Source organism: Chelon labrosus (assembly GCF_963514085.1).
Source record: "Chelon labrosus genome assembly, chromosome: 5".
NCBI lineage: Eukaryota > Metazoa > Chordata > Actinopteri > Mugiliformes > Mugilidae > Chelon > Chelon labrosus.
The window spans coordinates 13319535-13334555 of NC_140341.1; the positions used below are offsets into that span (position 1 = coordinate 13319535).

The 15021-nt window shown below is 43.0% G+C and overlaps 1 protein-coding gene and 1 pseudogene across 5 annotated transcripts in view; both read right to left on the bottom strand.

Annotated features, from left to right (window-relative positions):
* Positions 1-15021, bottom strand: part of LOC311488796 (NXPE family member 3-like) — a 148469-nt pseudogene that overhangs the window by 100222 nt on the left and 33226 nt on the right. The window lies entirely within an intron of this gene.
* LOC311487959 (NXPE family member 3-like) overlaps positions 1-15021 on the bottom strand; it is a 32121-nt gene that overhangs the window by 6464 nt on the left and 10636 nt on the right. For 2 of the 4 annotated variants that reach the window (XM_084544435.1, XM_084544436.1), the window contains exons 2-3: positions 3399-3562; positions 1539-2311 (exon numbers count right to left, since the gene is read on the bottom strand). In XM_084544435.1, coding sequence (XP_084400561.1) covers positions 1539-2311; positions 3399-3482 — 857 coding nt within the window. In that variant the 5' untranslated portion in view covers positions 3483-3562. Of the gene's footprint in view, positions 1-1538; positions 2312-3398; positions 6049-15021 lie in introns of those variants that run through there. The other 2 variants (XM_084544437.1, XM_084544434.1) reach the window with 2 other exon arrangements.

Here is a 15021-nt window from a genome sequence, read left to right on the forward strand (position 1 = left end):
CTTTGAAGATATTCCAGATACCAATAGACTCCAAGAACCTAGATTACGTGTTGAAGTAAAGAGGTACAGGCTACAACTGGCGCTGCCCGGTACCTCATACTTTTCTTCGACAGTTCTTCACATAAGCAAGCTGGTCTCCCTAAGACCATAGATGATATATAAAGATGGAGGACATGACAGTTCCCCAGAAGTTAAAGCAGGGGTCGCGTTAACCGAATATTATCTGTCATTGACCATTTTTTTTAAAACTGTGACAGAAAAATCTGAAGGCAATCTGTCATTTTGATAGATTGCAATTCGCGCCCCTGACCACTTGGTGGCGAGTGACATTATTAATTGGCTCTTGTCTCTAATCGCAGTTTACATTCCAAACATCTCGGAACTTTTGTCAGTGGACGATTTCCTGGTACACCGATTACACTGATGCACAAGTCAGAGCTCAGCTAACGGAGGAATCAGATGAAAGCAAAGCACGTTGCTTGGACTGATGGAAGGCAAATTTTATTTTAGGAAGCCTTGATAAAAGCGGAGTTTTGAGCAAATTGTCCAAAAAATAGTGAGCATAGCATACCACCTAAGCACTTCAACCCTACGGTGCCATCTAAATGCAAAGCGTGTTGCAGTAAGCACAGAAACCGCCGGAGCTGTTAGCGCTAGCAGTCCCGGTCCAAGAACAGGAAAAAGACATGTCGGCAGCCCAAACTGTTTTTTTTTTTAAAACAAAATAATATTTAATGAATTTATATTGAATATTGTGAATATTAATTAAATGATTGAAGATTGGATGCTATTGTCATTATTATAATTTAAAAAAATTAAAGTGACGGGTAAAAATAGATTATGACGGTATTTTTATGACCCTGTCAGTCAAAATGACAGACAATGAAAAAGTCTAGAGCAACCTCTGAGTTAAAGGTATATCAGAAATGTTGACATCTTACATGGTTGGTGAAATTATTTGCAACTACAGTCTGTGTATTAGTGACTGGAGTTGGAGATACGCCTGGCCAATGATACCAAGATGAGTAAAGCTATGAGTGAGTCCAGATTGTGGCAGCCAGTGGTGTCCTTACAGCTTACATGACGCCCCATATACTGAGACTCTAGTCCTCACTGCAGTGGCTAATTCCAGCTTGCACCCTTTGTGTAAGCTCTTGCCTCATTAATTCCTGCCTTTCTCCACTGGTGACTATCCAGTAAGGGCCCAAAACACCAAAAATCATGTGGCTCCTGGGTTGAAGGGGTCACAACTGGTGGCAGGACATCGTCACTACGCCTCTACCACATGTTCATTACTGCACTGACCCTGGTTGCAAAATACGTTACAAGCACAAGAACGCAACGCTCAGTTCCCCCTATATTTGGGAATAATTTTAGAGGAACTGTTGACGGTGTCCATATATACACAATTCTGCCACAACATTTGAACCACCAACCACTGACGTGAATAACACTGATGATTTCATTACTAATGTGCTGGCTGCTATATATTCAGAATAAACAAAGAATGAGCTATGGGATTAGTTAACTCTACAAACCTTTGGAAGAGAAGTTCTTCCTCCTTGGTGATGAGGTTTGCCGTGTAGCCTCCCATGGCGTGGTGGATTCTGGTGTCACAGCTCAGCATCTTCGGCTTATAGCAGTACCAGGGTTCACCTGTGTAAAGGTCTGTGTAGTTGCACAGGGGCTGCTGGCCAGGGGGCAAGAGCGTGTTGCACACAGTAGTTTCTGACAAGGGTCCCAAGCGGAACACGCTCTTAAAATACACTCGATCAGGCCGTTCCTCCCTCAGTCGCCGCAGCACAGCAACGGCCTCGCTGGAGTGCACCAGCGTTATCTCAACCTGCGCTGACCCCACCCAGAGGAGCGGGAACAGAGCAGAATACAATCCATTCCTGTGGTCCACCACCGTGCCTGCTACACCAGCTCCAAGCTCCGGAGAGTGCAGCCTGGCCAAGATAAAGTCCCCGCCGTAGCGCTTGGGACGACCATCGAAGTCATGCATTTGGACAAGGGCCTCAAGCTGGTCCCCAACGTGCCACTCTCTAACTCCTTTGCTGGGAAGGATCGCGAAGAGGCTGTGCACGGGGTCGCTAGTGTTACGGAGGGTGGTAGGTGTAGAGTGAGGCGGGGGCAAAGGCCAGGCGATAGAGTCCAACAGGTAGCGCTCTTCCAGTTCATCTTCAGGAGAGGGTTTCTGGCCCAGATGGGCACAGAAGGTGTGGTTGTGATGAAAAGTAGGGAGGTTCTCTGAGTTGAGGGACGACTGGGTCCTGTTCTTAAACTGGTAGAGGGCTGAAATTCTAAAGTTCTAAAGAGAAAGAAAGACAGTGTAGTAAAGAGTAGAGCGGTTGGCACACTATGCACTAACGAATAATGAATACTAAATAATTTGGCTTCTGTTGCTTTGATATTAATTTAACATTTGTTTATTCTTTTTGTGTATTCTTCCATCATGCAACAGTGTTTATCTTAGTAACTCTTCCTGGATGGTTACCCAGGGACACTTTTGTCCTCTTGAGTGAGGCAATCTTGTCAAAAATTGCAGATTTCCTGTCACTGTTTGTAGCACTTTGGAGCAGTTTTCCTACTTTCATGTGGGATATATTGGTAACACACTGTAATGCAAGTTTTTCACACAATCAAAACACATGGTTTATGCTTTCAGGGCCTGTACCTAGGAGCCAGACAGATGGCTGAAAGGAGTAAACAATGTGACCTCCAGTAGATAAGAAGTATAAAACAGATCTACAGTGTGTATTATTTGCTCATTTGGCACTCCCAACGTTTAGATGGGCTGACAGCTTTGTCTGGGCTGTCTGCCCATCTACAGATGTTGACAGGCTCTGTCCTGGACTGCTCTCTCGACTCCATCTAGGAGGTGGGTGAGAGGAGGATGTTGGCCAAGCTGACAATCATGGACAATCTCACCCACTGCATCAGACTGTAGGAGACCTAAGCAGCTCCTTCAGCAGCAGATTGCTCTATCCACTATATATTTTTCAGAGTGTTGTTTTTTTTTTGTATATATTTTGAAATTTGTATTGTGTTTTTTGGTAAATACCCCTGTCAACGTCGCTATTGTTTTTGTATATATTTCGCCAAATTCCGTGCTGCTGTGACAAGGTAATTTCCCATACGTGGGATTAATAAACATGTCTTATGTCTTAAACACACAGAAAGACCAGGGTGTTCTGATTTCTTATTATCCACCACAGGACACAATGGAAAGAAAAAGCAGTTGATTCTCTATAATATAAACTTTAAACTTGTGTACAATACATTTGGACTACAACTCCACTGATAATGTGCAGCATTGCTCCAGAGATACTGTACATAACACAGTTTAACCATTTCACACTGGGGAAGATAAATTAATTTAAACCCACTTCTCTCACCTTTACACTCTGGATGTATCTCAGCAGGAAGATGAGGACAGACAGTGCTAGGACGAGGAAGATGAACCTTCTGGACAGATGCATGGTGACCTCCTTCTGTCTTGATCAGGTCCTGTCTCACACTCTTTTCATCTGCATCCATAAACACTGTCATCAAGAAGGTTCTGTTGATGTTTGTGGAGAATCATTTGAGATGACATGAGATAATGCTGATACTCTGAATCAGGTTTGGTCCCAAATACATGTGTATAAGTAGTTAAGTTTCTGCTGAATATAAATAATAATATTTACACAGGTTGTATTACAAAAGGCGATGTGTTGAACAAACCTAAATCACTGCGACAAAGAAATGGGTTGCCTATGTGGTGAAGCTGAAGTGTTTTTGTTTTTTTTTGGGGGCTTTTTGTTGCCTTTATTATAGAGACAGCTGAAGATAGACAGGAAAGGGGGGCAGAGAGAGAGGGGATAGCACGCAGCAAAGAGCCACAGGTCGGACTCGAACCCTGGGCTGCTGCAGCAAGGACTCAGCCTCGGCACATGGGTCGCCAGCTCTACCCACTGAGCTATAGTGGGTTAGGAATGCACCAAATATTCGGCCACCGAAAATTTTCGGCCGAAAATGGCCCAAAAGTGCATTTTCGGGTTTACGGCTGAAAGACTTTTATCGCAGAAACAACACGGCCGAAACAGGATGTTGTGATGACGGAAGCAACAACCGCAGCCAGCACGGCCATGTCTGCCGTGTGGACGTATTTTAATATATAAAGTATTATATAAACAGTGTTGTGGGTAACGCGTTAGCGTTAGAGTACTCTAATTACTTTTTTTCGTGTAACTTGTAACGTCAGGCGTTAGGTTCGTGCGTTAAGTAATCAGTAACTTCGCTATTTTATTTTTTAAAGTAATCCGTTACTTTAAGAATTTCTCCGGATAAGGAAAGAAAAATTCCGACTGCAGCCTGCTTTTTGTCAGACAGTACTGTGCCACCTGCGGATGTGTCAGCGAGGCGCAGCGCTGTGATGATGCGTCTGTCCCCTGCTCACCTACGTTACCTGTATGTGTGTGTGTGTGTGAGTGATTGTTTTCGAACCGCTGGCAAGGTGGCAGAGAGGACAGCTTTTGAATCGCGGAAGTACGCACATTATTTTCAATTCGCCAGCGAAAAGGACAAGAACAACATAACGGTAAAATGCACACTGCAGAGTTAATTTGGTTGGATGAATGACGTTATTCATTGTCAGGACTTCTCGGTGCATTTAAAGGAGGCTGTGTGTCGCTGAGTTGCAGCATGTGCGAGGCGCTGCAGACGGCTTTTAATTTTTGGGTTAAGCATGAGTAGCCTACTCTAACACGTTACTTTTAAGGTAACGCTGTTACGTAACGGATTACTTTTAATTGATGGTAACGTTGTAATGTAACTAACTACTTTCCAAAGTAACTATACCCAACACTGTATATAAATATATAAAGACCCACTGATAGCGATTTGCAAAACGTGTGATGCTGAAATTTCAAGAGGCGTGCATCTGCAAAGTCGGGTTTATTTTATCACCTGAAATCCAAACATTCAAGCAAGGAAGTTTCCCAGTGATGGTGCCGGTGCCCATTACTTCGATCCCGATCCACCGGTAGATCGCGAAGGCAGTGCGGGTAGATCGAGTGCCATTGGAAAAAAAACATATATATATATTTATTTGCTGCACTTCCAAAACAAACAGCAAGACAAACGTTCATCTTTTTGTTTTGTTTTTTCACTTTTTATTGTGACGTGCCCGTTCAGCGGCACACATCCACAGCCGTGCACAGCTTCAATTAAGCTACTGTCTTTCTTAAACAGACAGCAATATTTTTCTAAATATTTCCTCAATAAAAATAAAAACAAATATGCTCAGTCTAACTACACAGTGGATCGATGCTGATTTCCAGCTGCAAAAGCATTATTATTTAATGTACACATGAGTGGAGTCAAGTTCATTCATGCATTCATCTTCTATACCCACTTATTCCTGTTAAGGGTCACGGGGTCTGCTGGAGCCTAGCCCAGCTGTTATCGGGCGAGAGGCGGGGTACACCCTGGACAGGTCTCCAGTCTATCACAGGGCTAACACAGAGAGACAGACAACCATTCACAATCACACCTACGGCCAATTTAGAATTACCAATTAACCTAACTAGCATGTCTTTGGATGGTGGGAGGAAGCCGGAGTACCCGGGAGAACCCACGCTGACACAGGGAGAACATGCAAACTCCACACGGGAGAACATGCAAACTCCGCACAGAAAGGCCAAGTCGGCCCATGGATTCGAACCTGGGACCTTCTCGCTGTGTGATCAGTGCTAACCACCTCGCCACTGTGCTGCCCTAGAGTCAAGTTAAACATTTTATTTTGAATTTTATTTTATTTTATATTGTGCATTGTTGGAATGTGCTAAATAAATATTTTCCTCATTTTGTAATTGATTTATTCTTTGAAATATTACTGTTAATTTATGCAATGGCATTGCGTTGATTTTAGTAAGGGTAGTACACAGTCATAGCCATAAATGCAATGGTACTAATAATTAGTGATGCAGTGCTACGCAATGCAAACTATTGACCCTCATAGCAAAGCTATGGGAGTCAATAGTTTGCAGTGCGAAGCACTGCAAACTATTGTTCTTCACTACGTTTTTTCTTCTTATTAGTGATGCAGTGCTACGCAATGCAAACTATTGACCCCCCTCATAGCAAAGCTATGGGGGTCAATAGTTTGCAGTGCGAAGCACTGCAAACTATTGTTCTTCACTACGTTTTTCTTCTTATTATTATTATTATTATTAAACTTTTTCCTACGCATTTTCGAAACCTTTCAACTCAAATACCGTTCGTCGCACACAGACACAAAATACATCAAAACGTGCGTCTCGATCGGACTCGGTGTGCTTCTATACAGTCCTTTCAAACAAGATTTTTTCGCGACGTAGTCGCGAAAAAACTGCGACAAATTTCCCTATTGAAATGAATGGAGAAGCCCGAAAAAAAAAAAAATTCAACAGACATTTTCAACAATGAACTGCTCTGGCATACTTTAACCGAGAGACTTCATTTAAACTTTAAAACGTAGGTACTCTTGCCTTCTCTTCAGAGATTCACTTCACTTGTCGACAACTTTTACCGTTTTTAAACTATGAAGCCTCAGAGTTGTGTAGGTTTTTACTCAAATTTCAGGGTTTATAATGGGTGTGTATTGCGCGGAATGTTTGTGCTAGAGTGGATGACATCATCAGCTAGAGTGAGGAGGGGAGAAGAAAGTTAGTCAAAAAACTGCACAGAAACTGCTCCCGTGGCCACAAATTTCACACGACAGACATAATTTATACATAGAAATGTAGGAAAATGTGTCTTCTCACTCAAATTCGTCTGCTAAAGCTGTAAGTCTTATAGTTTTGGCGTCAGACACAAAGATGCGCCAGCAACACCCACCCACAGCTCCATAGACTGCCATGTTAAAAAGGCAGGGAAATTTCTGGAGGAAAGCAGACGTAACCTTTCTTTGAATCGCTTTGAATAGGTCACATTTCTTCATTTTACCTACAAATTACACATGTAGACGTTCAGGAAAGCCTCAAGATGCCCAAAGTTAAGTCGGTTCAATGATTGGAAATACGGTTTGGCCACAAGTCCTTCCTGTTCGAGGCGATTTTTCAGCATTTTCTCTCTCTGTCCCCGTCTTCCAACTGACATTCTAACAGGAGCAGTTGACCCTGGTAGCCATGACAACCAGACCCCAACCAGCTTACACACGTTCACACACGCAGCTGCTGGGGACGAGAGGCGGGAAAAGAGCTCTCAGTGGAAAACATGATCTGCCAAAACATTAAAACCCCCCAAACCATTACTGCAGTACTGTAGGGGGCCAGAACCTGACATTATGACCTTTTCCTTTATTTTAAACACAAATTATATCTGGCTGCTTTGCTGAAACTCCTGACACAACATCCCTGACCCGTTTCCTTCATCTCATTAGGTCAGTGAATAGCTTAACTGCTAACAGACGCTAACGACTAGCCGCCCAGTGATTTAGCCGACGACTAGCCTTCCAGCATAGCGCATGTATGTTAGCAAGCTAGCGGAGCTAACGGAGCTAGCTAGCCGCTACCTTAACGCCGCGGACTCAACCGCGGAGTTAGCCTCGAGCTAACCGCTAGCTAACCGCTAGCTAACCGGGATTTAACCGCGGACCCGCGGGAGTTAAACACGAATTAGCCGCGGCAATTAGCCGTGAGCTAACGCGGAGGCTAGTGGGGTTAGCCGCCGGCTAATTCGCCGCGTTGCAAGCCGGGGGCTTATCACAGTAATAATGTTGAAGTTTTACAATTTAAAGGGAAGATATTTTTAAATTAAACTGTGTCAAACTGAAAAATATATTATTCCACCACATAAAGTAGGAAACATTTATGGCTTGCAACAACATTAATGACAGTATATATATATAATTGGAGTAATTTAATATAATATGATGTTTTTAATTAAATAAATAATGAGCTGTTGAACACTCATAAGAGTTATATTAAGTATGTTACATAACATTATTTGACATGTCTATTTGTCTGCCTATAGTTTTCCTCCAGCTGATCCAGACAGACTGCAGTGACGTCCAACATGAGACAAAGAGCTGGACTCGCAGGACAATTTGAAGGTCTTCACTTCATCGCTGATTCCTTGTTACAGCCTGGATGTGTTAAGTTTAATATTATTGTTTATCTAACTGTAAGACTGTGCCGTAAACTGTTAAACTATTGCTCAGGTAGGAGTAATGAGTTTTATTGTTAAAATTATTATGATTAACGATCAATTGTTACGATTTGCTCGTTCTTTGTCTGGGGATCCTAGTGAGATCCCTCCCACTCTCTTCCTTATTTGATGCTGGCTTTCAGGTGGAGCTGGGAGGGCTCTGCTGCCTGTACCTGCCCTTCAGTTTGTAGAAGGCGAAGCATAAAGGACGACCCTTCTCAGTGTCTCTCTCTCTCAGCCAGGCCTACTGCATCCTCCTCATCCTGTTTGGTTTGTTGTACCCTGCATGACATCAAACTCACACCCATCCAGTCAGAAGGAACCAGGCCTTAAATGACTATTTGAGTTGTGCTTTTTGTTATAGCTGCTGCTCATGGTAGTAAAGACATGCTACTTAGTAAAGACATTCGCGACGTAAGTCGCGAATACTTTCATACCTGTCTTGACGTGACCATTACTTTTTGTAGTCAAACATGATTATATTATGACTATATGAACAGGTGATCATTAAAGCATCATAGCATGGTAGCATCATTAAAGCATCATAGCATTGTAGCATCATTAAAGCATCTTAGCATTGTAGTATCTTAGCATCATAGCATCTTAGTATAAGGAAAACACACACTTTATGACAACTACAGATGTTTAACATGTGTCTGCTTTGTTATTAGCTTGTTGCTTACATTTACTTATAACATTTGAAAGACATTTCAATTTTTTTGCATTGTCTTTGATAGGATTAAAGGGTTCCTGTGCTTCGACAGCTGAGAGTGATCATCGTTGATTCATCGCCCTCAACCATCGCAGAGCAGTATCGCCACCTCACCCACACACATACATTCACCACACCTTCATCTACACAGATTTAATTTAAGTATAACATATTACATTAATTTGTCTTAGATTAGATTATTTTACATTAGGTAGTTAGAGTTTAGGTAAAGGTTAGGGTTTAGGTTAGTTTGATAGGTTTGATAGCCTGTTAAGCTTTGAAAAGTATTTTGTCTTGTTTTTTTTTCTGTCTATTTTTTGTCAGCAGGATGCCTAGGAAGTCCAGACGTTCCATGGCGGTGAAGCAGCGCTGGAGGAGGCTCGACCTGGAGGAGCTGAGGTCCACCCCTTCCCCCCTGGAGGTATTTACACAGTAGATAAGCTTCTGTGCCACAATGACATCTGTCTGCGTGAAAATGGCTCTAGAAATGTTACATCTATTGTTTTCTCCTTAACTGCTGAGTTCTGTATGTGTTTGGTCTTAATGTTTCATCAGACGTCCCCCCCGGCCGGAGAGGAGCCTTCCCACCGACCCTGCTCTCAAGCTCGTCCCCCCGTTCGTGCTCGTGAGTATCTCTCAATGATCAATAAATTAATTCATTCATTCAGCATTGTAGCATCTTGGCATAGTAGCATCATCGTAGCATCGTAGCATCGTACTATCACAGCAATATAGCATGGTATCGCAGACTGCTGCGGCCACTGCATCACTCTCGCGATTTCCCGCAGGGGAATTGTCTAGTTAGTGATGCAGTGCTACGCAATGCAAACTATTGACCCTCATAGCAAAGCTATGGGAGTCAATAGTTTGCAGTGCGAAGCACTGCAAACTATTGTTCTTCACTACGTTTTTTCTTCTTATTATTATTAAACTTTTTCCTACGGATTTTCGAAACTTTTCAACTCAAATACCGTTCGTCGCACACAGACACAAAATACATCAAAACGTGCGTCTCGATCGGACTCGGTGTGCTTCTATACAGTTCTTTCAAACAAGATTTTTTCGCGACGTAGTCGCGAAAAAAATGCGATAAATTTCCCATTGAAATGAATAGAGAAGCCCGAAAAAAGCGGCAACATTCCAAAATTTACAGCTTGGCTTTGTCGAGTGATTACTCGGCCATGCTTTGTAGTAGAAACTTGCTTGGAAGTTTGTACGAGGCACGGGAAGTGTAGCTTTCTCTTCCTGAAAACGGCGTTTCGATGCCTTTTACGGTTTGGTCAGGGTCGCAGTTTACGTTTTGGTGAAATTTGGGGAAAAAAATTAAAAATCAGCGTTTATAATGGGGCTCTATGGGCCCACTCTGACCGACACTCTAACTTCAGAGTTTCGGTGATATTCTGAAAAAAAAAGGTTCAATCTCACGTGGTGGCCACAGATTTTGAGGTACAGAGATAAAAAATACGTAAAAACGTAGGGATTTTTGTTGGCTTTCAGATGGTGTGGGTTTTATTTGTGTGGGACGTACGGTTTGGGCTGCAGGCTCCTCCGAGCGAGGAGTGCGCCGACCAGTTTTCGAATTTTTCCCCATGTGTGTGTATGTGGAAAGCGAGAGCGATTTTTCGACGATTTTTCACGTCGCATACTTTTTTTCTAAAACGACTACGGCCACAATTTTCGCAGTAGGCGCGTGGGAACAACACTTAATTGTAGAAAACCCTCGGCTGACGCTCACGATGTGTTCGTTTTCCCGATAGGACTTGTAGTTTTTGATTTATGAGCATTTGTTCGGAGGGCAAATCCTAGTTTGCACTTTCCCTCTGACTCAGGCAGAGGTGAGAGAGAGAAGGAGACTTCAGCGTCAGTTGACCCTGGTAGCCATGACAACCAGACCCCAACCAGCTTACACACGCAGCTGCTGGGGACGAGAGGCGGGAAAAGAGCTCTCAGTGGAAAACATGATCTGCCAAAACATTAAAACCCCCCAAACCATCGCTGTCTCCCTTGGTGCTTTCACACAGCTGCTGGGCCTCTTAGCTATAGCTCTTCTCATTGACTGACTGACAATTTCTCAGTCATGTTTGACCTTTTCCTTTATTTTAAACACAAATTATATCTGGCTGCTTTGCTGAAACTCCTGACACAACATCCAGGACCCGTTTCCTTCATCTTATTAGGTCAGTGAATAGCTTAACTGCTAACAGACGCTAACGACTAGCCGCCCAGTGATTTAGCCGACGACTAGCCTTCCAGCATAGCTCATGTATGTTAGCAAGCTAGCGGAGCTAACGGAGCTAGCTAGCCGCTACCTTAACGCCGCGGACTCAACCGCGGAGTTAGCCTCGAGCTAACCGCTAGCTAACCGCTAGCTAACCGGGATTTAACCGCGGACCCGCGGGAGTTAAACACGAATTAGCCGCGGCAGTTAGCCGTGAGCTAACGCGGAGGCTAGTGGGGTTAGCCGCCGGCTAATTCGCCGCCTTGCTAGCGGGTGCTTATCACAGTAATAATGTTGAAGTTTTACAATTTAAAGGGAAGATATTTTTAAATTAAACTGTGTCAAACTGAAAAATAGATTATTCCACCACATAAAGTAGGAAACATTTATGGCTTGCAACAACATTAATGACAGTATATATATAATTGGAGTAATTTAATATAATATGTTTTTAATTAAATAAATAATGAGCTGTTGAACACTCATAAGAGTTATATTAAGTATGTTACATAACATTATTTGACATGTCTATTTGTCTGCGTATAGTTTTCCTCCAGCTGATCCAGACAGACTGCAGTGACGTCCAACATGAGACAAAGAGCTGGACTCGTAGGACAATTTGAAGGTCTTCACTTCATCGCTGATTCCTTGTTACAGCCTGGATGTGTTAAGTTTCATATTATTGTTTTTCTAACTGTAAGACTGTGCCGTAAACTGTTAAACTATTGCTCAGGTAGGAGTAATGAGTTTTATTGTTAAAATTATTATGATTAACGATCAATTGTTACGATTTGCTCGTTCTTTGTCTGGGGATCCTAGTGAGATCCCTCCCACTCTCTTCCTTATTTGATGCTGGCTTTCAGGTGGAGCTGGGAGGGGTCTGCTGCCTGTACCTGCCCTTCAGTTTGTAGAAGGGCGTAAAGGACGACCCTTCTCAGTGTCTCTCTCTCTCAGCCAGGCCTACTGCATCCTCCTCATCCTGTTTGGTTTGTTGTACCCTGCATGACATCAAACTCACACCCATCCAGTCAGTAGGAACCAGGCCTTAAATGACTATTTGAGTTGTGCTTTTTGTTATAGCTGCTGCTCATGGTAGTAAAGACATGCTACTTAGTAAAGACATTCGCGACGTAAGTCGCGAATACTTTCATACCTGTCTTGACCTGACCATTACTTTTTGTAGTCAAACATGAAATTATTTGCAACGTAAGTCGCAAATATTTTCACCAGGATTATATTATGACTATATGAACAGGTGATCATTAAAGCATCATAGCATCTTGGTATAATTGCATTGTAGCATCTTAGCATCGTAGCAACATAGTATCTTAGCTTTGTAGCATCTTAGTAACATAGCATCTTAGTATCATAGCATCATAGCATTGTAGTAGCATCTTGGCATAGTAGCATCATCATAGCATCGTAGCATTGTACTATCACAGCAATATAGCATGGTATCGCAGACTGCTGCGGCCACTGCATCACTCTCGCGATTTCCCGCAGGGGAATTGTCTAGTTAAACTTTTTCCACACCCGATTTTTCGAAACTTTTCAACTCAAATACCGTTCGTCGCACACAGACACAAAATACATCAAAACGTGCGTCTCGATCGGACTCGGTGTGCTTCTATACAGTTCTTTCAAACAAGATTTTTTCGCGACATAGTCGCGAAAAAAACGCGATAAATTTCCCATTGAAATGAATGGAGAAGCCCGAAAAAAGCGGCAACATTCCAAAATTTACAGCTTGGCTTTGTCGAGTGATTACTCGGCCATGCTTTGTAGTAGAAACTTGCTTGGAAGTTTGTACGAGGCACGGGAAGTGTATCTTTCTCTTCCTGAAAACGGCGTTTCGATACCTTTTACGGTTTGGTCAGGGTCGCAGTTTACGTTTTGGTGAAATTTGGGGAAAAAAATTAAAAATCAGCGTTTATAATGGGGCACTATGGGCCCACTCTGACCGACACTCTAACTTCAGAGTTTCGGTGATATTCTGAAAAAAAAAGGTTCAATCTCACGTGGTGGCCACAGATTTTGAGGTACAGAGATAAAACATACGTAAAAACGTAGGGAATTTTGTTGGCTTTCAGATGGTGTGGGTTTTATTTGTGTGAGACGTACGGTTTGGGCTGCAGGCTCCTCCGAGCGAGGAGTGCGCCGACCAGTTTTCGAATTTTTCCCCATGTGTGTGTATGTGGAAAGCGAGAGCGATTTTTCGACGATTTTTCACGTCGCATACTTTTTTTCTAAAACGACTACGGCCACAATTTTCGCAGTAGGCGCGTGGGAACAACACTAAATTGTAGAAAACCCTCGGCTGACGCTCACGATGTGTTCGTTTTCCCGATAGGACTTGTAGTTTTTGATTTATGAGCATTTGTTCGGAGGGCAAATCCTAGTTTGGACTTTCCCTCTGACTCAGGCAGAGGTGAGAGAGAGAAGGAGACTTCAGCGTCAGTTGACCCTGGTAGCCATGACAACCAGACCCCAACCAGCTTACACACGCAGCAGGAGGGGACGAGAGGCGGGAAAAGAGCTCTCAGTGGAAAACATGATCTGCCAAAACATTAAAACCCCCCAAACCACCCCTGTCTCCCTTGGTGCTTTCACACAGCCGCTGGGCCTCTTAGCTATAGCTCTTCTCATTGACTGACTGACAATTTCTCAGTCATGTTTGACCTTTTCCTTTATTTTAAACACAAATTATATCTGGCTGCTTTGCTGAAACTCCTGACACAACATCCCTGACCCGTTTCCTTCATCTTATTAGGTCAGTGAATAGCTTAACTGCTAACAGACGCTAACGACTAGCCGCCCAGTGATTTAGCCGACGACTAGCCTTCCAGCATAGCGCATGTATGTTAGCAAGCTAGCGGAGCTAACGGAGCTAGCTAGCCGCTACCTTAACGCCGCGGACTCAACCGCGGAGTTAGCCTCGAGCTAACCGCTAGCTAACCGGGATTTAACCGCGGACCCGCGGGAGTTAAACACGAATTAGCCGCGGCAGTTAGCCGTGAGCTAACGCGGAGGCTAGTGGGGTTAGCCGCCGGCTAATTCGCCGCGTTGCAAGCCGGGGGCTTATCACAGTAATAATGTTGAAGTTTTACAATTTAAAGGGAAGATATTTTTAAATTAAACTGTGTCAAACTGAAAAATATATTATTCCACCACATAAAGTAGGAAACATTTATGGCTTGCAACAACATTAATGACAGTATATATATAATTGGAGTAATTTAATATAATATGATGTTTTTAATTAAATAAATAATGAGCTGTTGAACACTCATAAGAGTTATATTAAGTATGTTACATAACATTATTTGACATGTCTATTTGTCTGCCTATAGTTTTCCTCCAGCTGATCCAGACAGACTGCAGTGACGTCCAACAGAGAGCTGGACTCGCAGGACAATTTGAAGGTCTTCACTTCATCGCTGATTCCTTGTTACAGCCTGGATGTGTTAAGTTTAATATTATTGTTTTTCTAACTGTAAGACTATGCCGTAAACTGTTAAACTATTGCTCAGGTAGGAGTAATGAGTTTTATTGTTAAAATTATTATGATTAACGAGCAATTGTTACGATTTGCTCGTTCTTTGTCTGGGGATCCTAGTGAGATCCCTCCCACTCTCTTCCTTATTTGATGCTGGCTTTCAGGTGGAGCTGGGAGGGCTCTGCTGCCTGTACCTGCCCTTCAGTTTGTAGAAGGCGAAGCATAAAGGACGACCCTTCTCAGTGTCTCTCTCTCTCAGCCAGGCCTACTGCATCCTCCTCATCCTGTTTGGTTTGTTGTACCCTGCATGACATCAAACTCACACCCATCCAGTCAGAAGGAACCAGGCCTTAAATGACTATTTGAGTTGTGCTTTTTGTTATAGCTGCTGCTCATGGTAGTAAAGACATGCTACTTAGTAAA